General features: G+C 37.5%; 1 protein-coding gene across 6 annotated transcripts; it reads left to right on the forward strand.

Moving 5' to 3' along the window:
• The first annotated feature begins 5,200 nt into the window (after window positions 1-5,200).
• On the forward strand, window positions 5,201-22,476 carry unkl (unk like zinc finger). 6 transcript variants are annotated; one of them, XM_040046812.1, is made up of 16 exons: window positions 5,201-5,328; window positions 5,953-6,162; window positions 10,937-11,113; window positions 12,110-12,243; window positions 12,384-12,519; window positions 12,598-12,715; window positions 13,951-14,035; window positions 14,137-14,303; window positions 14,476-14,667; window positions 15,650-15,700; window positions 15,801-15,978; window positions 16,055-16,165; window positions 16,266-16,502; window positions 16,722-16,909; window positions 16,992-17,249; window positions 17,428-22,476. In XM_040046812.1, exons 1-16 carry the CDS (start codon window positions 5,264-5,266, stop codon window positions 17,581-17,583), a joined length of 2,463 nt encoding a protein of 820 aa, XP_039902746.1. In that variant the 5' UTR covers window positions 5,201-5,263; the 3' UTR covers window positions 17,584-22,476. The 6 variants fall into 6 exon arrangements, with proteins under 6 accessions (XP_039902746.1, XP_039902760.1, XP_039902751.1 ...); XM_040046826.1 differs by having other exon boundaries at window positions 16,791-16,909; XM_040046817.1 differs by having other exon boundaries at window positions 16,076-16,165.
• The last annotated feature ends 123 nt before the right edge of the window (window positions 22,477-22,599 follow it).

Consider the following 22,599-nt stretch of genomic DNA (forward strand, 5'->3'; position numbering starts at 1 on the left):
TATATAGCATAAGGACGCCTACACATCCACACCATCATGTGGCCTCATTTGGAACTAAATTAGCAACCGTCTTTGCTCTCTTCCTGTCTAAGACAATGCAGTGCCTATTTATTTCTGCTTTTAAGTTTTTTCTTTACTTTTGTTGAAATGTTGCCATGTTTAGTGAAAGTGGACCTATTAAACTTATTTAAAACTCCAGATTTTTATGTTTTTACTCTACTGGAGTGACTTTGCATAATTCACAGCTCCAAATAATCCATATTTATCTCATACTGGGGGTCATTCAGCCCCTCAGTTCAGCTCCCTGCAAAAAAAGACGTAGCTCCTTCTTTATTAGCTGCCCCTCGCAAGCAAAAGATTTGCAGATCTATCTCTGACAACCATATTTGGTATAACCAGCCTCATAAAGAGCTATAAGTGGATGAAAATCTACATTTCTTTTACATGGATTTAGCAACCTGAAATGTTGGCCATGTTTAACATGACAGAAAACAAAGAAAAGCATAATAGGTCCACTTTAAACATTCACTGGAGCATGCAAACACATGTTCACAAACTTACTTTATTGTTATAAATAAAGAAGATGTCCCACTTTTCCATGAACTGAAAGTCAAAGTTATTGATAGCATCAATAAACCTGTTTTAAATATTGAGATTATTTTGTAGATCTTTCAGGAAATAGAAGTTAACACACAATCTCTATTTCTTAATTGATAAGCAGAACATTTGTGCTCATATTTATATTGAATCCAATGTCAGAATCGGGATCAGGGCTCAGTTTAAAGATGGCTGCAGTTATTACCTCACTTGTCAGGTCCTGTTAGCATGACGGTAAAGCAAAGAGACAGGTGTTGTTTTTGCCAGAAGAGCAGGAGACTGAGTAAACATATCATTCAATGCTAACAACATAAAGCTGCTGCTTCATTCAGGCTTTCTTTAACATATATTCTTAATTTCTAAGTACAGAGGCTTTGACAGACAACATTTCATCTTCTCATACTGCATCCACATATTTTATTTACAAGGTAAAAACTTCTCTTTTTTAGGTAGAATCAAACAACTAATGACAGTAACACAATTTGGCCAGTCAGACATGTGTTTGTTCCAGATTCACTGTGTTCCCAGAGGCCATCACTGCGATATAGCTGCCTGTAAATTGACAAAATGATTTTGACAGAACATTATAAACATTAAGATAATGACCACAAAGGTTAATTTAATTCAAATGAGCAGGTGCAGTATACAAATTTTCAACTGTATGGTCCCTGAGGCGTTGCATGAAACCTGTCATAATTTTTTTGTTGATCTGTAATCAACGTCGTAAATTCTTGTGTAGTACTGCACTTCCTTCTTAATTTCACAAGTGCTTCTAGTCATATATTTTATCATTTATTATAACATGGTTCAAAGCATATTAACAGTGTTATTTACATTTTTACAAAAGCAAACATTTTACAGTATCATGCATTATGAATACTGGATACAGGAATTGCCATCACAACCAGATTATCTTTATACACAATCTGTGTATTGCCAGCCTGCAGGCCGTGTGTGTGTGTGTGTGTGTGTGTGTGTGTGTGTGTGTGTGTGTGTGTGTGTGTGTGTGTGTGTGTGTGTGTGTGTGTGCATTAGGCGACCAAAGATAATGGCGTAACTGGGAAAAACAGGAGTCCAAACCACAAACTGTTATTCCAGCTGTAACGGGCCCTCAGCCTGGGAAAGCTACTCTCAGTATTGCTTCAGTGATTGTTTATTAGACATCTGCAAAAAATGCTAAACTTTTTGCAGTGCACGATGCTAAAAATTCTCTCGACTAGTGTTTCCATTACGCTAATTTTGGTTTTTTGTTTTGCACTTTCCCCATTCAACAAGCTCTGCTTTTCACACCTGTCCATAAATCTGTTAATCTTAACAAAGATTAAGCACAGATTGTATATTTGGAAATTTTATATGAACGTAGACATATCTGAAGATTTATAATGTTCTGTAAACGGCACACGGCTATAACAGTGCCGTGAGGGCACAGAAACAGGAAGACAGGCAAGTAATAATGCAATGAGGACTGTCAAGTTCATTGATATAAACAAGCAACACCTAGACTCCAGAGGCAAGACCCTCTTTGTTGAGCCCTGAAGGAGAGGCAAAACCCCCCATCTGTACACATATAAACACACACAACTGTGAGAAGAGCTTTTCAGTGAACTATGTGAACAGCTGAGACTACTGAGGAAGGTTAAAGGGTTGTGGTGGCTGACGTCACAGAAGGGAAAAGGGTGCGACTTTTCCACTGCCTAAATTCAGTCCTTCCTCTTGATAATTCTGACTTGCACAATAAGCAAGAACCATTTGATAAAAGCACAGAATGAAATACTATTGACTTATCCAATGTTTGAATTTTTGGTCATTCCTTAAGACGGAGATCTGCTTTATTTCTTCATAGTTTGCTTCCAAGGAAAAACAATCGATTGTAATTGTTTAAAGTGGTCTTGAGCAACAGTTCTTCGCTCTTTCTGGAGGGTTTTAACAGTTCTTCTTCTTTCCCACGTCATTTGAATCCAGTGCTTTTACCTGACCATTTTCAGAACAATGTTTTTGTTTGTCAGAGGGCCCGGTGGCGCCAGTGTCCGGCAGCCTCGCCTCTGTCAGTGCGCCCCAGGGTGGCTGTGGCTACAATGTAGCTTGCCATCACCAGTGTGTGAATGTGTGTGAATGGGTGGATGACTGGATGTGTAAACCGCTTTGGGGTCCTTAGGGACTAGTAAAGCGCTATACAAATACAGGCCATTTACCATAACATAGACTTATGAATCATTCAAAGCAGCTAATTCAAAAGTTAGCTAACTGAAGGGATGAACCAATTATGTGTCTTCAGTCTGAACAGTCTCTCAAAGTATTGTCCTTAAGAATTAAGAGGAAATTCAGCAGACACCTGACAGAGGACCTGAGAGATGCATCTGACCCTTCAGTTGATCCATCTGTTGTTTGCCAAAGCCTCAGACAAGTAAGGGTGGCTGTCAAGAAGCCATTATCAAGGAAGGGAAACAGATAGAAAAGGCTGAGGTATGCCAGGTATTACACAAGAACTGAACTGAAAAATAGTGGCAACAGGTCTCATGGAATGATAATTCCAAATTCAAAATGTTTGTTTTTTTCATCAGCATGTATGGAGAAGATTGAGAAAGAGGTGTTGACAGCCATCTGTAAAGCACGGTGGAGGCTCTGTCATGGTTTGAGGCTGAATTCTAGCCATTGGTGTTTGACATTGTGCCAAAAGTGATGGAAATATGAACACAGAAAGGTACAGTCAGAGTTTGATCAACCATGCAATGCCATCTAGAAAATATCTGACTTGCAATGGCTTTATTTTTCAAGGATGACAATGATCCCAAACATACTGATAATCCAGTAAAAGCATGGAACGATTGAACAATATCAGTCATGGATTGGCCTCCAGAGTGCAGACTACAACACTGAAGCAGTGTGGGATCATCTTGACAGAGAAGAGAACAAAAGGCAGCCAACATCTAAAGAAGAGCATTACATTCAATTCAACTCAATTCAATTTTATTTATATGCCACAAAAGCAGTCTCCTCAAGGTACGTTATATTGTAACGCATAATAACAATGTCCTTCAAGAAGCCTGGAGACCTATTTCTGAAGACTGCTTAAAGAAACTACAAGAAAGCTTGTCTAAGAAAGTTCCAGCTATGTTGAAGAATAAAGGTGGTCATACCAGACACTGACTTTTAAGCTCAAAATATTTCTATTAACTCCATTTTAGCTTTATGTACAGTATTTCCATGCATGTTTGCACATTTCAATAAAGCTGTGCACCTATTTCTCATTTTCCTAATAAAATATAAAAGAAAGGTTGGGTGGCTCAAGACTTTTTCACATTACTGTATGTTGAAGGATTCGTATTGCTGAAATCTAAAAAAAATCTATCCTCTGCTATGAACATGAGCTGCTTAAAGCATACCAAAAATAATGCTTGAAAAATATGATTCCGCTCCTTAAATGTTATTTTTACATAACAAACATTCCCAACATTGTCTAACTGTAAGCTTAGCATAGGTGGGGCATGTCAATGTAATTACAACGGGATGCTCTGGAGCTTATGCATAAATATAAGGCAGTGCACTCGGTGCACCTGAGCAGCTGAATAATGGATGAGCTGTATAATTGCATTTGTACATTAAAATCCCAGGAAAAAAGAACTTGAACAGTGCAGATTATATTCCCAGATACAGGAGTAAAGACCCCTGAAACTACCTGATGTCAATTTAATGTGGAATTCTGGTAAGCTGAGAAAGATGCAAAAAGCAAAACAACTACTCCTTTAGATTTTTCAACAATAAAGAAACAGAAAAAACAATCTGATATATCACCATCTCATAACATAACTTACTACATCAAAGCTTACTTACTACAAACTACATCACATTGATTTTTATCTGTCATTCCAGATAATTCATCATTCAAGCATATTTTTTAAATCCTGTGACATAACAGAAAGTTGGCCTGAAATCGGTTAGATTTAATTAACACTCAGCACATAACATGAAAAACAACTGATTCTAAGATGAAGTTTGGTTTTCTGGCCCTCTCTGACTGGAGCTTTAAACTCCACTTGTTGCTCAGTGATGGCTTGATAATCCTTTAAAAGGTTTAATTGGATGAGAGACCATTTATTTATACTACTCACAAGCAGTAAGGTGCATTTGACTAAACAAAGTCACTTTTTTCAAGTAACACTGAGTGTTTTACAGGTTTTAACACGACAAGCTTAATGATTGCAACTATTTAAAAACAAACAGACAGATAAAGGTAAATAAAGGCAGAGAAATTATTTAACACAAAAGCTTTTTTTTTACTTTTGTGTTTAAACCAAATATTAAACACAACTTATAGCAAAACAGCTATTCAGACTATTAAAAATAAATACAAAAGAAAAAGAAAGAACGCCATATCCATAGGTAAAAACTACAAAAAGAATGACTGAAATATCATGAAATCTCTAAACGAATGAAAATCTAAGTACAATACAAACAAATACAGGTATATTGGTATGAGGCGTAACAAAGGCATGTGAATAAGATATAAACAGTGTGTGAAGTGAGTCATCGTTCCGTGATTACAGTGCCCCCATACTGCCCCCGTGCGGCCGCGTTTGGTGTTTGCAGTGCGCTGGCGTGCAGGGGAACATGCATTCACGGGAGCAACAGATCCGAGCGCATGCGCAATTCATTGTTTTGACTGAAAATGCCGTCGGTTTCGAAAACGGCGGCCAATGCGTCTCCTCAAACCGAGAAACCTACCCACTATACGTGAGTAAAGCTGCTGCAAAGAAACAACAAAATCGTTCGCTGCTGAAAATGCTCGTTTGAACGCGCACCTTTGCTCGCGTGCATTTCTAGCATTCCTCAACTCCTGTGCGTGCGTTAAAAACATGGTGCTTTTCCTGGCTTTGTGACTACCTAACGTTACATAGCAGACAGCGACTGTACGCTAAAGACATCTGCGTCAATACAGGAAACTCTAGGATCTTAAATCACCAAACTGGTTAGCCAACCGTTAGCGGGATCGTTTTGAAGTGTTTCGTGCTGTTGATGAAAGGGTTTTGATGGGTCTGGTTAATATTACACCGTCAACTTGGTTCGCTAAATGATTAGCCAGGAACTCGCTAACCAGTCCGCTTGTAAATAGCTCGGCCTTATTTTGAGTTCCCTCTTGCTACGCACATTTATAGACGTACGCTCAGGTGCTCTGTACGAGCTTTACGACGAAAAACATACGTAGTCTTCACTCAGCATAGCAAGCTAACTCTACTGACCCAAAATGTATAGTAGGCTACAACACGACTCCCTGCTAAACTTTTCCCTTGGCTAAGCTCTTACTTGCTAGCGGATAGCCGTTTAAATCCCGCTTCGTGTTTGCCCTGCTTGTTTCAGATACTTGAAGGAGTTCAGGACAGAGCAGTGCCCGTTGTTCCTCCAGCACAAGTGTACGCAGCACAGACCCTTTACGTGCTTTCACTGGCATTTTCTCAACCAGCGACGAAGGCGACCCATACGAAGAAGGGACGGGACTTTCAACTACAGCCCCGACGTTTACTGCACCAAGTACGACGAGACCACAGGCATCTGCCCAGATGGCGATGAGTAAGTCCCGCAACTTCAGTCAGGGCAGCTACATGAGTGTGTCACTGCGTCCTGGCAGCTGTTGACGTTTGAAGCATGTTTGTTTTATCTCAGTTTACTCTTTTCATGTCATGTTTTACATTTTTCAGGCTGTATGACCAAAATAGCTTTCCTGAAAGGTTTTAAAGAATTTTAGTTGTTTATGTATAATGAACATGTCTTTGTCTCGCACATAAAATGAAATTAATAACAAGTAAAAAAGCAAATAAGAAAAAAAATGATGCCAGCATTAGGTAACATATTTTGTGTTTAATTTTAACATCAGTATTGCTTAGAAATGTCCATCAAAAAATGACTCAGTGTTTTGTGTTTCTGATATACGGCTGCACATTTAATCGAATATTAATCTCAATCGTGATTTTGATTTTCCACAATAAAATGATGATGATTAATTGATATTGTAAATCCGTCCTTCGCCAATAGAACATAAAGCAAGAGCAAATCAGACACTCCCTGACGACATGCCTGCCTGTGCCAATCATAGCTGTTACCTGCAGCACACTACACAGCCTCAGGGCTCCTAAATGCACTGGACCGCAGTGATGACATACTGTAGATAACAAACCGTTAAAAAGTCTGTCAGCGCAGCAGAAAGTGAAGAGCTCATTCCTAGAAGTTGGATCATCATCATCTGTTGTTTAGAAATGCTTTGGATTTAGGGCAGGTGATGTTAATAAATGCAACAAGCCTGCAGCATTTTTTCTAGATGTGTTGCAGCACAAAACAGCACAACTACTCAGTGTTCCATCCGCTTTACAAAGCAATCACATTCTTTTTGGCCAACGATGTGCCTCCATGAAAATGGACTTCAGGTTCATCATGCAGGTACAATGAATTGCATGAAAGGCTCTATATTGTGCTTCAAAAGGTGCACTTCGGTCTGGTGTATATCACAACACCTCAGAATTTTTAAATGAATAGCAATGGAGCACAATGTAAGAGTAAAAGCTGTACTTATTTTGGGGCTTTTTTCCCCCAATATTTTTCTTCTAAAAGCTTCACTGAATGAGGACCAGTTTTATTTGAATACAAAATTTTTTACATAGTTTTGTCATGCAATATGAATATAAAAACAGCTTTATATCTTTTTGTTAGTTTTTTTTTTTTTTTTTTTAAATCACAAAAATGAATCAATCATTTTGTTAAATATTCACAATCCCAGTATAGAACCAAGCAACTGTGATAAGCATTTTGGCCATAATTGTACAGTTCGAGTTTGATAGTGATAATAGGGGGGGGGGGACATTTCCATTATGTATGTATGTTTTGTTGTTGTTGGGTTTTTTTTAACAATCTTTTTAACAATTTTGTATGAAGGCATTGCATGACTTCACACCAGTGTTGCATGCATTGTGCAGATAGGTGCAGGTCAGACATAAACATTCCTGCATATCTTTACTGCGCCATTATTAACTCATAAATTGGCTGCATCTACCATTTAGATCCCTTTTGTAAAGGAGAAATTTTGCCACAGATGTCAGCACATTACAGATGTAGCATTGCACTGGCGATGTATCACCTTGCCTTTTGGTGTCTCATACACTTACTACGTATAATATAAAAAATATGCAATTAATGTAATATTTAGAGATACACTGATGCTGGAATTGTGGTCTACTGTTGATGTTCACTGGAACAGTGTGAGTTCTTTCTTATGAATAAATAATGGAGCTATTTCAGAGACTTTTAGCTCTTTATGACTGTCTGAAAATGTAGCCACTGCAAAATCATGGGACACAACAGATAAATCAAATATTGGCCACATCTTCATTTACTGATGTTGATAAAAATCTACAAGTCTGAAATCACCATTTTTTTTGACAGGATTTGCCCTTTATGTGTAGTATGAGAGCAAACCCTCTTGTCCTTGAAGTGGGCTATTTGGCTACGTTCACACTGCAGGTCTTAATGTTCATTCCGATTTTTTGATCAAATCCGATTTTTTTTTTCTGCTTGTTCACACTACAAATAAAATGTGACAGCAAACACGCTCTAGTGTGAACGCTCAAAGCTCAAAGCTCAAGCATGTGCAAAAGAAGACGTCACACACAACGCGCTCTGTTTAGACCCAGACCAAACAATATTGTTTGACTGATGGCCCTTAATATAAAGACTTGTGTCGGACTTTACGTTTCCCAATTTTGCTTTAAGTTGTAAAGTTATTTTGTTATTTACATATGGCCTAATAATGATCCTTATTGCTGTTTTAGAGAGGAGCGGTGCTTCAAAGGATAGTTGCAGATTTCTGTCAGAATCTGCAGATTATACAGTACAAATAAAATATTCACGTTTCTTCAACGTTGTCTTCCCAACAGTTTCACTGGATGGCCAGGAAGTGTTCGCGATGTCTTATCTGCCGCTTCACCGGTGCTGATAATTGCCGTCTGTCTTGTGTCAGTGACGTAAAAGACGGATTTAATGCCACATGACCGTTCAAACAGCAGTCGCTTTCTAAAACATCAGATATGTATCGGATTCAGTACCACATACGAAAGTGACCCAGATCGGATTTGAAAATTATCGGATTTGTGCCGTTCACACTGTCATACCATGATCGGACATGGGTCGCATAGGGTCAAAAAAGTTGGATTTGATGCGCTTTCGCCTGCAGTGTGAACGTAGCCTTTGAGAGGCTGACTCTGCCCCCCAGCATTATATTTACTGCTTCTGCTATTACCTCTGTCTAAAGGCTGTGTAATTTGACACACAACCATTTATTTATATTCCAGGCGTCATATTTTCGAAATATCCATTTACCACAGTGCCCCATTTATAGTTTAATATGTGATTACTGATTATGGAACATCTGTAGTTTTGTGTGTTGGGTATTTTGTGGGCTGTCCCTGGGGGGGAAATGGTTTCACTTAAGGGCTGCGCTTCTCGGTGAGGTGAAAGTTTAATTATCAAGCTGCTAAAGGGTTGCAGTGACATTCCCAATACTAATGCAATAATTTGCGCCGAGTAGTATATACAGACAGCAGCCTCTCGGTGTGACAGGAAATTGTGATGGCGCATTTAATCGAGTGCCTGATAGAAATGATTTCAAAAAAATGAAATGATTAAAGTATTCAATCCTTACAATTCCTCCTCTACTAATGGATGCTATTTTTGTATGACCTTATGTGTTGCTATAGCAACTGCTCAAGAAAGGAAAATTTGGTTTATTCAAGAGGCTTATTTGCTCTACATATCTTGAGGCATTGGTAGTGTGTTAGCCCTGCATTGTGGTAACAGAATAAAGCGTTTTAGCGCAACTTCACCTATTTCCAACATGTATGGAGGAAAACAAAGTCTGAAGCAATTAAAGCTCAAGCAACATGTATATAAAGAACAAGTTTAACATTGACTGATTCAGCTTGTGGCCTTCAGGATCATTATAAAATGTGCTGTAGGCAACATTTTAATGTGTGCAGACTAAATAAATAAGTAAAAACTTTTCTACATGGCCAACATACATATCCATGAAAGAGGCAACAGCACAGATAGCTGGGTGTATGGTCATGTGGCTTAAAGCCAATCATTGTCCCTGAAAATGGGGTATGCCCAATAGAAAACCAGGGTGGTACTTAATGTGGCACTTAGACAGGAAGAGTGTAAATAACTGGGGTTATTTAAAAAAAGAAATCCCCATCCAGTATCACACACACATCCACTACAAGGGGCACTTTAAAACAACAGGAAGAAAAATACAGTGGGTAAATAAAATGACGTATGCATGTAAATGCTTTTCACAAAAAGAAAAAGTGCTTTCAAAGGGATATGTCATCCAAATAAAATGGTGTAAACTATTAAAAAAAATGCTCTGAAATCATAAAAAGAAAAAAATACACATATTTTGGAACCACGGGGAAAATCATATTAATTAAACATATTCTTTGATATTATTAGGTTAGGGTCTTTTTTAAAATAAAAAATCAATAAATATAAGATATATTATTGTCTGATATAGGATTATGTTCAACATCCCTGTGTCTTCCTTGTTGTACTTTTTTATTTCACGGTGCAACAAATGTTTTGAGATGGTGAAAGGTCTGAATTACCAGCAGGCCAGTTCAGCACCTTGGGCTCTTTGGATGAGAAACCATGCTGCTGTAACAGATGAAGTTTGGGGTTTAGTATGCCCTACAGAAATATTCAATCCCTTCCCTGAAAAAGTTTGTGATTTGGATCAGAATATATGTTGCTCTGAAGCCAGTATATCTTTTTAGCTTTGATGCTGCCTTTGCAATCTTGCAAATCCATAGGTACTAATGCACCGTTATACCCCATATCATACGGGTCAGAGATGCAGGCTTTTGAACTGAGCACTGATAACTGCAGAGCTGCTTTTAAGTTTGAAAACATTTGCTCGGAAGAGTGTGTTGCAACCTGTGTGGTTGGTACACAGATTGCAACATTTACATCAAGGTTAAAAGTGTCAATCACTGGCCTGCAAAGTTACCATTTTAAAACTCTAGATTTCCAGAGTCCTGCACTTGCAGCAGAATCTTAAAATATGTACAGCTATAAGAATTCCTTTATAGTCCTTATGGATTTATAGTGAATTGTTATAGCATTAACATTAATAATCGAAGAAGGATGAAGCATTTTAAAATAATTGTACTTGTGCTATATGTTTAGTTTTTGGACATTTTATGTTGCATATTATTTCATTGCCTTGTCAGATTGTTTCTGTTCAGATATCCTATTTGGATCAACTGGTGAAAGTTGTGAATGTGTTCTTTGTTTTTCTTAGCTGTCCTTATTTACACCGGACCACTGGTGACACAGAGCGCAAGTACCATCTACGATATTACAAGACTGGCACTTGTATCCATGAGACAGATGCTCGAGGGCATTGTGTGAAGAATGGCCTCCACTGTGCTTTTGCTCATGGGCCACATGATCTCCGACCTCCAGTCTATGATATCAGGTGACATGCAAAGCAAATAGTGGCCTCTTTTATGCCTGCCAGACTTTTCACTCAGAGCTTACAATGCACTCAGCAAATGAGCTACATTAAACCCCTGCAGTGCAGAGTAGCTATTTTGTATGTGTGGATTTGGTTTATAGAGACTTTTTTTTCTGAACAAGTTATAATATATAAATATGTTTTAATGAGCTTAAGGAGTCTGTTTAAATCAGTGCATACACTCATAAGTAATGGTCATGTACTGCTCTGCTGACTTTCATGTGAGCTGGACAAGTAAAACACATCAATGACAACCTGTTAAAAAGAAACACCTCCAAATTTGTCTTTATTTCTCATGTCTCAAGACAGTCTGACAACATTAATAATTAGCTAGTCATTTATAAAACAAGTTACAGCCAAATTAAGAAAAAGAAGACTTCATGTCTTGGTTTTTCCAGCATGGACTATACTCACATTACAAAGAAATGCTACTGTTGAAGATGAAAGAAGGGTGTGGGCACAGGGTCTTGGTTTTCACGCTGTCTGTCTTTGTGAAAGTGACAATGGTTCAGACTCAGATGAAATTACCAGCTCACACTACTACTTTAATGACATCATTGTCAGTGTTTCTGCTGTAACTTCTCCAAAATCCCTTAAAAGTTTTACTCTCAAAAACCATTACAGTGGGCCCTGTTGGATCCTTTAGTGGTCCAATTCCAGCCCACAGGCCGTAGGTTTGCGGTTTCCTTTGCATGTACTATATACAGCTAATCCATGATATGGTGTCTCTTTATATTTATTTGTGTAGTATTTTGAGTTTCAAAGTAAGCAAATATCATTTGATTGAAATTTGTTTTTGACTGGTTATGAGAGTAGGCTTGGAGATTTCCCCTTCAGAGTGTTTTTCAGTTTCCTTTAAAGGTGTTTTTTGGTGTTGTTGTTGTTGCTTTGGTTTTTTTTTTTTTGGTTTTTTTAAGGTACACTGAGTTAAAAATGTTTTTAACTCTTTATGCACAGAGAAATCCAAGCACAAGAGGCCCTCCAAAATGGACAGTTGGGATCTGGGGAAGGGATTCCTGATTTGCAGCCTGGTGTGCTAGCCAGCCAAGCTATGATTGAAAAAACTCTGACGGAAGATCCCCGGTGGCAAGGTTAGAAACTCCAACTTGCATGCCGTTTGTTGTATTGAATGCTAATCAAATCAGTGTTCTTTATTTATTCGTTTTGTTTATTTATTTATTTTTCATTGTAATAGGGATAAGAAAGTAAACTGCGATGCCTCTTTTTGCAGATACCACTTTTGTTTTAGCCAATTATAAAACAGATCAGTGTACTAAGCCACCCAGACTATGCAGACAGGGCTATGCTTGCCCCCACTACCACAACAGTAGAGATCGGAGGAGAAATCCTCGAAAGTTCAAGTACAGGTGAGTTTTCATTCTGTATAAGTTAAAATATGAAGGCTTCTAATTCTAAAATGTTAAAGCTGCCTCTTCTGAATGCAGGTCAACTCCTTGCCCTAATGTGAAGCACGGTGATGAATGGGGCGAGCCCTCAAAGTGTGAAAGTGGAGACAGTTGCCAGTATTGCCATTCTCGTACCGAACAGCAGTTTCATCCAGAGGTGAGTTAAGTTTGTTTTAGTCACGATGCGAGTTTTTCAAGCTTAGAGTGAAAATACAATGGCCATAATGCATAATATGATGTATTTTTGAGCATTAAGTTGTGCCTAGAAGTAGTGTGAAATGTCAACAAAATGTTCATAGAGATGCTTATAAGCAAAAAACTCTTTCACTCCCATAATTTTAACCTATTTCTCATCTACATATCTACCAGCTTGCAAATGGTTCATTAACATTTGGTGTTAATGCTACATTTAAAAAAATAAAAATTTGTAATAATAAGATTATTATTATAATCTTAATTTTAAAATTAAGATTATAATAATAAAGATTATTGCACATTTTCATTACTAGTACATGTCCATGCTACTGTATTTCTTGTCCTGTTCATCTTCTTGCCAGACAGATACATGTATCATTGAGAAAAATTACAAGTGCTCGGTGGATGTTGTTTATATGGAAAAACAGAGTAATTTTAGCCTTGTTGCTAGGCATGTACAGTTAAATTTTTGTGATGTAAGTTGTTGTTGTTGTGAAATTAAAACAATAGGAAGCTTTCATAAGGTGCTGAAGGAAAGGCTAAAAATGGATTGTCACCCATTGATAGGTGGTTTCCAGGCAACATGATGGCATTAGATCCTGCGTAATTCAACTTCTGTGGATATAGATTCAATTCAGTTTTATTTATCTAGCAGTAGTTTATAACAACTGCCACCTCAAGATGCTTTATATTTATTTTGTTTATTGTAAGTAAAAAGCCTACAATATCAGTGGTATAGAATGAGAGGCCCCCCCAGGAGCCTAAGCCTGTAGCATAACCATTGGCTGGTTCAGGGTCACCTGATCCAGCATAACACCTTATAGGTGTCAGTGATAACACCTTATAAAACCTGTAAGGTGCAAAAATGACAAAGTTGGGTTATTTTAGCTTGTTCTATGTGGTTGGTAAAGAACACAACAATGTCATAATATCTGATGTAGATAAGAATCTCCAGGGCTCCAACGTGTACCTGCTTGCAAAGTTTAGTTGCTTAACTCCTGATGGTTTAGAAGGAGTTTGCTAACGAAGAAACAAACGCACAGACAGATTACTGTGACTACATCACTCATCTCCTCGGTCTCTAATGTATGAACCATAATATTGTTTTGTTGATGAGACTGACGCTGTGGTTAGTTTTCTATAGTGAGACACATTTTCATCTTATTTCTTTATAATCCTGATTTTCTGTCTCCCAAGATCTACAGATCCACCAAATGCAATGACATGCGCCAGACTGGATACTGTCCCAGAGGACCGTTTTGTGCATTTGCACATGTAGAAAGTAAGTGCATGTTTGCCTTAATACTATCTGAGTACAGTGAAAAGGATTTGAGGGTGTTTTGAGACTTAACATATACATATATTATGTTTATATGTTTTTAGGAATTCCTTCTACAGAAGAGACCATGAGCTCATTGCTAACAGCGATACAGTCGAGTTCTCAGTCCCAGCTGAGCTCTCAGCAGTATTCAGAGTGTCCAGTCACTGAGTGGAACAGTGGAGGAAACTCCACCAACAGCACAGCCAGTAGCAATGGACAAATAGGAAGTGTAGGTTGTCTCCATTTCTCACTCACACGAGACACAATTTTAAACAGTTTGATTTCAAACGTCTGAGAACTCTGTCATCACTTTCATAGCTCATCCATTGTGATGTTTTTATTTCGTGTCATTTTTTTGTATTCATCGTTTTTATAAGACCATGTGCACTTGTCTTTCTCAGGTTTCATGTTCTAATAGCTCAACTGTAACGTCAAGCTCAGGAAGCGACACTTTGTTATCCCCAATGGGATCCATCAGCAGCAGGCTCAAATCCTTAAATAATAATAATTCATGTTCAGAATCAACCACACCCAGTGTCTCATCTCTGACGTCTAACTATCCCAAAGCTCCGGGCTTTGAACGTGAAGATCAGGTACACAGACTGCTCTCTCTAACCTCGGGAAAACTAAACCCCACACACAGCTTAGGGCTTTACACTTTTATCGCAGCCATTTGTCACTCGTTTATTGTTTGCCATGCCATTTTAATTTGACCACTTCAAGCCCTTTTCCTCGTATTTCATTGTTTGCTTGTCATGTCATTGATTTCTTTAAAATATCCCATTACGTACATGCACTATATGTATGTGATGATGACTTGTTAAATGTTAAACACCTGTCGAATATTACAGGACACTTTAAAGTCATTTTAAAGCAATTGAAAAAGAGCTAAAATTTTGTTTTTGAGACACTACACTAAGGCCCAGTATAAGATGAAATAACTAGAACTGTGAATCATGGAAAGCTGCTTTATTAGAGCCCTAGAATAAAAATATGGCATAAAAATGGTCTCCACCGCTCCCCTGCAGCTGAGCCACAAACCACATCCTGGACTTTAAAATGAACATAATATGCTCACTTTATGGCATTTCTGTTCGTCTAAAGAAATGTCAAATCTTCTGAAGTGTAGCATTGTCTTATGATCAAGCTGACCAGCAAATAGTTTCGGTTCTTAAACTGCATTTGTGGTTTTATAGTTCCTTGCTAAGAATTCCCCTAAAGGGAATTTTTTAATGTTTTCTGGCTTTATAGAAGACTTCCACTCACAGTAAAATGTTACTGTCTCCTGCACTCACGATTTGCTAGTGCTACAAGATGAAGGCAGAATGAAGTAACGTGATCGGTTTAATTACAGTCTGCAGTCAGTCTGAAGAAAGTTGCTCCATAAATGTTAATCATCAGAATGACAAGAGCCGTGAGCGCTGCGAAGCCTAAGTGCAGGGACGGTGAAAAATGGTTAAGATAAAATGTGTTAGTCCAGGGCAGGTGCAATAAAATTATTTTGATTAATACTGGCTTGGTGTAAAGGATATGGCACTGAAATAGACTGTTTCTTTGCCATTTGATCATTTCCAGATTAAGAACAAGGGACAGGTGGATCAAAAAATGATGGACCAAGAAAAACAGGTTTGTTTTTAGTGAGTCATTTAGGTAATGTGTTTATTTTATTATGAAACTTGTAATTGAGAACATAGGAATTAAACGCTTTACTGTGCTTTGCTTTTAGACACAAAATACTGTATTCTCTGTGGTGAACCCATTGGCATCAAGCTTTACCTCCAGTATAACATCAAGCTTGGCCTCTAGTATTGGTTCAGACAGTTCTTCACCCACCACCTTATCAACGATGAATGCAAAAGCCACTCCTTTCTATCCAGGGAGCAACACAGTGGAGTCTGTCATTGGTAAGTGTATGCAAAACAAAGGGAAAACAGCTTGAACTGACTGTCACTCTGCAGTTTGTTGTCAAATTTCAGTCAGATTTGTTTTGTTTCCCGTCAGGATCCGCACTGGACCTCAACTTTAGTGACATTAATGTTGCATCGCTTGATAAGGAGTTGGAGGATCAAGATAACAGTGTGGGAATGGCAGGTAAGGTCACTTCATATGTTTCAAGCACTTATTCATCACAAATCCTTCCATTAGGATTTGTGTGTTTCTAAAGAACACCTGTATATGCTTTGTCCTTCAGGTCAAAGGGTGCTAAGTGGATCTGCTCCTGTCAACATTCCTGGCTCATTGGCACGATCATCTTCTTTTAATTCTTCATCATCGCTCTCCACCTCCCCTCTAAGTTCTCTCTCCCAGTCGCTGTCACAGTCCCTGCTGTCTGGGACAGTATCTCAGCAAAATCAACCTTCAAACATGCTAGCCAAGCAAGAGCACGGCCTTCTGGGAACACCCACCTCCTCTTCCCAGAACTCTCTGGGTAAGCTGATCGCATTTTCCCCCGAGCAAGCTGGAAAGCATTTGCTTTCATCAGCCCCTTCCTTCAGCTTCCCTTCGGTGTTTAATCTAGTTCTGTGTGCAGTAGTGAAGCTGAAAGTATGACTAATAGAGATGGATCGTGTAAAAAGTGACACAAGTTAGTGCAACCAAGATTTTGTTTAATCTAAATCGCTCTTATCTTAACACGTCGCTCACCTAGGCTTGAACGGAGGAGCTAGCAGCATTTGGGACTTTGTAAGTGGCAGCTTTTCACCCAGTCCATCTCCAGTTTTCAGCAGCCTAACCTCCACAACCACCAGTGCTGATGTGGCCCGCCTTTTCAGAGAGCTGGATGAGGCCAAGAGGAAGATCAAACAATTTGAGGAGGCCTGGCATCAGGTGAAGCAAGTAAGTATACACACTGACTGTGTGCCAGTTATTTCCCTTTTTATACTTTTTTTTTTAAATTCAACCCTCACCTTTGTTCCAGGCCTGTGAAGCTTGCCAGAAAGACGCTCACGAAGCAAAGGAGCAAGCAAAGACAGCAGAGGCAGAGCGGCAGCTGGCAGAACAGAAATGGGAAGAAACAGAGCGCAAGCTGAAAGAGCTCCAGGGGGACTTTGATGCGCTTTGTCGCACCCCTGGAACACCTCTTCTACGTAGCTATGGAGAGCTGGACCAGCTCCCCTTGTCTAAGCTTCACTCCATCCAGAGTCAGCTGCGTAATGACCTAGACCTTATAGATGGGGTAAGAAAGCCCAGAGCACACACAGCATTTCATTTGTAGCATCGGTTTAGTTTTAAAACAGTTTGTCAGACTGTCATTCAGATCCATGTTTGTCATCAAGCATGTTTATTTGAAAAGTCTGCATGAACTGCATTTCCCTAAGTTGCAGCTGATCTCAATTCTCTTCTTCCCCCAACAGGTAATATATCAGCTTCAGTCAAAGAAATGTATAGTTTGCCAAAAGCATGATCGTTGCATTGTTCTGCAGCCTTGCCAACATTATGTACTCTGTGAGAACTGTGCACCTAGTAAAACAGAATGTCCCTACTGTAGAACAAAAATATTGAAGTGGTGATGTACAGTTACTTAAGGTACTATTTAATCAATTAGCCCTTTGAAAAACTACTAATAGATATTACAATTTTCTACACAGCAGTGTCTGTTAGGATGAAATGGTGTTTGACTGACCAAACAAATAGTATTATCAATCAGATTGCATACAGGGGATTCAATCGTTGTGGTTTTTGCTCATTTTATGTTCACTTGACATCAAATAGCCAAGCACTTTCTATATGAAAACCAGGCACTTAGTTAATGAATAATATGGAATCATGATTAAAACATTGTACAGGACATAAAATCAGGTCCTCCTAGCACACAGCCACCTGTCTACTATCCCACCTAGGCAAGAGTACATACAAAATTATACATTAGAAGTCTGCTACTAAGCTTACTTAAAAACTCCGTACATAAGGACTGAGTTTGTATCTAAATGCAATGTTTATAACTTACAATTATGAACTGCTTTAATGTGAATAAACATTAAAGCATTGAACCATAAGGATGTTAGGGTGACATCTCAAAAATTGGCAAATGTTGGGAACATGGTGGCCATCCAAAGCTGAGGTTATTCTGCTGATGGTAAAGCTAAAGTGAGCAAAACTCAAAGCAGATATGTCTTTAATTACAGAGGAACTCATCCGGATCAAAAAAATAACAATTTGGAAACCATTCAAGAAACCAGACATCCTAGCACCAAGTGACTGATGTCTAATCCAGGAATCACATATTTGTTTTAAGCTCAATTAGTCTGATCAGGAAAACAATATGTGCACTGGTGGTGATGTGATGGAGAACCATAAAGCAGGTCCGTGTCAAGCTGAATTAGTATACATTTCATTATTAAACACAGCGCTACGAGAATTGTTTATGTGATGAAAACCTCTCATTTTTTTTTGCCACATTTTCATTGTAGTAAAAAACAGATTCATAAAATACTACAGATCCAGTAAGGTTTGTCATCTTTAAATCAAGAGAAAATCTCAAAACACCATTTAAAGCAGTCCTCTTTAATTAAAGTCATATTTTCTTTAAACCCTCCAAAATAAAATTTCACCAACTTTCTTTTTTAAATGCAAACAGTCAAGCATCATTATTTTGACCAACTTTCTGAAGAAGTTTTTCTTATTAAAAGCACTTTGTTGACCTGGGACTTTATTCAAGGGTATATATAAATATATATAAATATAGAAATTTGCTTTAAGCTGCTTTGTAGGTATTCTTTTGTGTCTTTATTTTTTAGATTTATACATTTGTTTTCTACATAATAAGCTACACAATGTCTGAAGCTTTTGTGTGTACTGTGAAACATAATTGAATATTTCATGTTTCCTATTGTTAGATCATAGCATGGTTCTACATATTAAGATTTCATTTTAAAAAAGTACTTAATAGTTTCTACTTTCATAACTAGATTTATAAAAATTTCAATCAAATAAGTGCAAATTTAAACTGCACTTTAGGCATAACCAGCAGCTGTAATATCAGTAAGGCACATGCTACATGTTAAGGCTGTTTTTCAATCAGTTTTGTTTTGTAGAAATTTATATAGCCTATCCATTAGAGAAGCATGTATTGTATTTGCTATAAGCCTGAAACTGGGATTTATTTTTTTTTCCTTTTTTCCCACTTTTTTTTTTCCTCTTATTTTTTGTAGGAATCTAGCCTCTTGACCTTGTCTAGAACATATCGGCCTCTAACTCTAAAGTGCCTTGCCTTAGTTCAAAAGGTTATGTGTAGAATTGTCAACGCAAACACAAGTAGTCAAAGCTTGTGCACGCGTTTTCTGCAAAATGTGTATTTTAATTCTGCAGAGGCATTGACATGTTTATGACTATATGTGTGTAAATATAAATATATGCCAGTGTATTTGGCCAAATTCCATTAAGTATTTCTGCAGAAGATGATTGAATATGAAAATTGTCAGTGCCTGTGTCCTGACTTTGCCCTTAGAAATGAACCTTCCCCTCCACCTACCCACTCACCCACTCATTCCTTGGTTGTGGTGCTCTTTTGGTGCAGCTTCAGTCTTTGAATTTAGATTTCCAGTTTAAGATTTGGGAGTATGCAAAGTTAGGCCACATGAATTTATACAGCAACATACAAAATGCTTTTTTTAAACAGTTCAGTAGGGTTTGTTGTAATGATTCTGCAGTGAATGAAGATTTCCACAGTAATTTTCTGCATTGGGTTTGTGCTTAGATTCCCGTAATTCAGATGACCTTCTACTGTGTTTAAAAAAACAAACAAAAAAAACCCTTTTTATTCTTGCTTTAAAACCAGTAGAAAGTCATGCATCTCCAGGTACACTTTTTGCTACTTATAAATGGGAAAATGCATTGTTTACATTTACACAGATGACAATTAAGAAACTCAGAGGAAAAATAGCAAGAAAGGTTAATGGTATTTTAGGATTTTCATGATTATATTAAAGCATAAAAGGCAGGCTAAACATTTCATGTATTGCATGTTATGCGATATATTAACCAGCTACACAAAAGGAGAAAAAAGAAAAAAAAAAATGTTCGCACTGTGTCACACTGCCAGAATATTTGTACTTATTTTAGTGTAGTTAAGGCTTAATAACTTCTGCAAGCTTCGCTGCTACTGGAAAAGGTATTAATGTAGTTTCTTGTAAACATTTAGATGTTTGAATGTTGTTGTGCATCCACAGCTCAGATTTCAGATCCTGGAATAATGTCTTCTGCATCTAACTTGACTTAATCTTTTTTTCTTGTTTCAAATTGAATTCTTCAATTGTAAATTCATTTCAGTCTAAGTTTCAGTACTTTTGTAAATCCTTAAAATGATGTCAAGGACCTGCACTACAGTAGATGGTCCCTTTTTTGTTTATTTTTATTTGAATTGATTGAAGGTTGGCTTTGTTTCCTCACCCCCCTATACACTGGATAGCAGTGTACAGTGCAGCTAATTCACAGTATCCTTTTGTTCTGTTTTGTTTTGCCTGTGAAGCCAACAAAATTAATGATGTCTAGTGGGGAAAATCTAAAAATGAACCAAAGCGGTGGTCTAGTAGCTGTCCAATTATGTATTATGAGGGGAAAATTTACCCTTGAACAGAATTCAGACAAGTACTCGAGTATTGGGCAGATCACCCTGTAGCTGTCAGCATAGCTCGGTCTTTCCCGAATCTCTAGGTGAGACAGCGTTGTGAGTGGCAGGAATTCTATTTTTAGATGGATTTATTGTAATTTGTTTTGCATTAATATTTCATTCAGTATATCCTGAGTCAATAACAGGACTTTGCCAGTGGCTTTCGCTTACAACAGTAACAGACTTGAGCCCATGTTTTGTAGTTTTACCAAAGACCTGTATTGTTATTTCTTTTCTACTACATTTCATCATTTGTCTTCATTAATGAAAAGTGAAATTGATTTTAAAAAGTAAATCACCTAGTACCTTAAATAGTTAATGTTCATTAACAGTAATCTTTTTTTTTTTTTCTATCTAAAGCTTGTCATAGTGAGTGGCAGATGATTATAAATGCATGGGTCAGATCCTTACAAAATGTGTATTCGTACATTTGATTTTTGTATTAAGTATACATTGACGTTTATGGCACATTGTGCAGTACTGGCAAGCACATGCTGACCTTAAGCGCGGATTCAGTGTAAGTTTAATTGTTGTCTACAGTGAAGGAATGTCAAAGGTGAATGACATTTGTGCTTCTGAAGTGGCCATATAAACTTCACTACTGTTGTGAAGTCAATTTTGTTTGTTGATTTTTGCTTATCTACATAAAAATCAGTTTGGAAATGAATAGCATTGTGTACTGTTATGCTAGGCCTGTAAGGTGCTTTCTTTTTATCCGACTCTGTTTTCTGTTTCTTAAAGCCGTGGTCCAAATTAGTTTTTGTTTTCCCGGGGACAGATGACAATTGTGACGCATCAATTGCAGATACAGACATAATTCCACTTAATTTGTTGCTGACCCTCAGTCTCTCTAGAGACTAGTCTACCTGCCAAAAATTTCTAGAAGAAATCAAACGTTCTCTTTGGAAGCACAGCTTGGTTTTTCTTTACATTTCTTCAGATTTCTTTAATTGTTTCTCTCGGACCAATTACGCTTTCAAATGTGTCTGTGCCTTTTAATAATTCTGTAATGTGGATTAATTGAAGAGACAAAATATAACTTGCTCAATTGGAATCAAAAGTTCAGTGCCTTACAGTATTTTGTGGACCATAATGTGATCGCTAAATGTCTCACACATTCAGCCTACTTCAGCTGAAAGGAAAAAGGCTAATCTAATGAGGTTTGCTTCACCAGTTTAAGAGGATGAAGCAGATTTTTTTTTTTTTTTTTTTTTAACTGACTGATAATCGTCTGTATTTGCCATGCACTTCAAGAAAACACAGCAACGCCCGACCACTGAACACACAGATCTGATGTGGATTTGTCATTTGATATCAGAAACCCAACAGTTTGCAAAGAAAAGCACCAAACAGGGAGAATCTTGTATATGAACTGTAATAGATGTATCATTATGCTCTGCATTGGAATAGTTTAATCTATTTTGCATTATTGTTAGTTGTTGTGTCTTCTTTGTTGTTTTTTTTGTTTGTTTGTTTGTTTTTAACATTATAAAAATGGAGCCAGAAGATTTATGCAATCTTGTACATGTATGGAGCTGTTCAAATTAAGTAAAAAAAGAAATATTAGTGTAAAGTCAAAAGTAAATGATCTTAATGTGGAGCCGGTTGTTCCATGTACTTTAGAAAATTTCAGTAAAAATGTTATTTTAACATTGAAACCCTGAAATATTGAATGTATTGCTCTAAATTAGAATTTCAATGAATAGGTCACTGGATATTATGGAGCGCAGTTAATTGATTATGATGTAGCATCTAGTTGTGAACTTCTATTCAATAAAATTTATTAGAACTTAAACAAATGCAAGTTTTCAAGTTTCTATTTGTTAGCATAATCATAAAATAACTATAAAGAAAGAAATGTATTTTTCTCAGGGTAAAACAGTGATTTGTTAGAGAATGTTAAATCTGAGGAAACTGC

Source organism: Simochromis diagramma, unplaced genomic scaffold, assembly GCF_900408965.1.
Source record: "Simochromis diagramma unplaced genomic scaffold, fSimDia1.1 OVJJ01000321.1, whole genome shotgun sequence".
Classification (NCBI taxonomy): domain Eukaryota; kingdom Metazoa; phylum Chordata; class Actinopteri; order Cichliformes; family Cichlidae; genus Simochromis; species Simochromis diagramma.

Bases quoted from the DNA above. Each gene is read 5' to 3' on its own strand.
- unkl (XM_040046812.1), top strand. From the start codon at position 5,264: ATGCCGTCGGTTTCGAAAACGGCGGCCAATGCGTCTCCTCAAACCGAG. The intron at 6,163-10,936 runs GTAAGTCCCGCA...TGTTTTTCTTAG, and splicing joins ATCTGCCCAGATGGCGATGA to CTGTCCTTATTTACACCGGA. The intron at 12,716-13,950 runs GTGAGTTAAGTT...CTGTCTCCCAAG, and splicing joins AACAGCAGTTTCATCCAGAG to ATCTACAGATCCACCAAATG.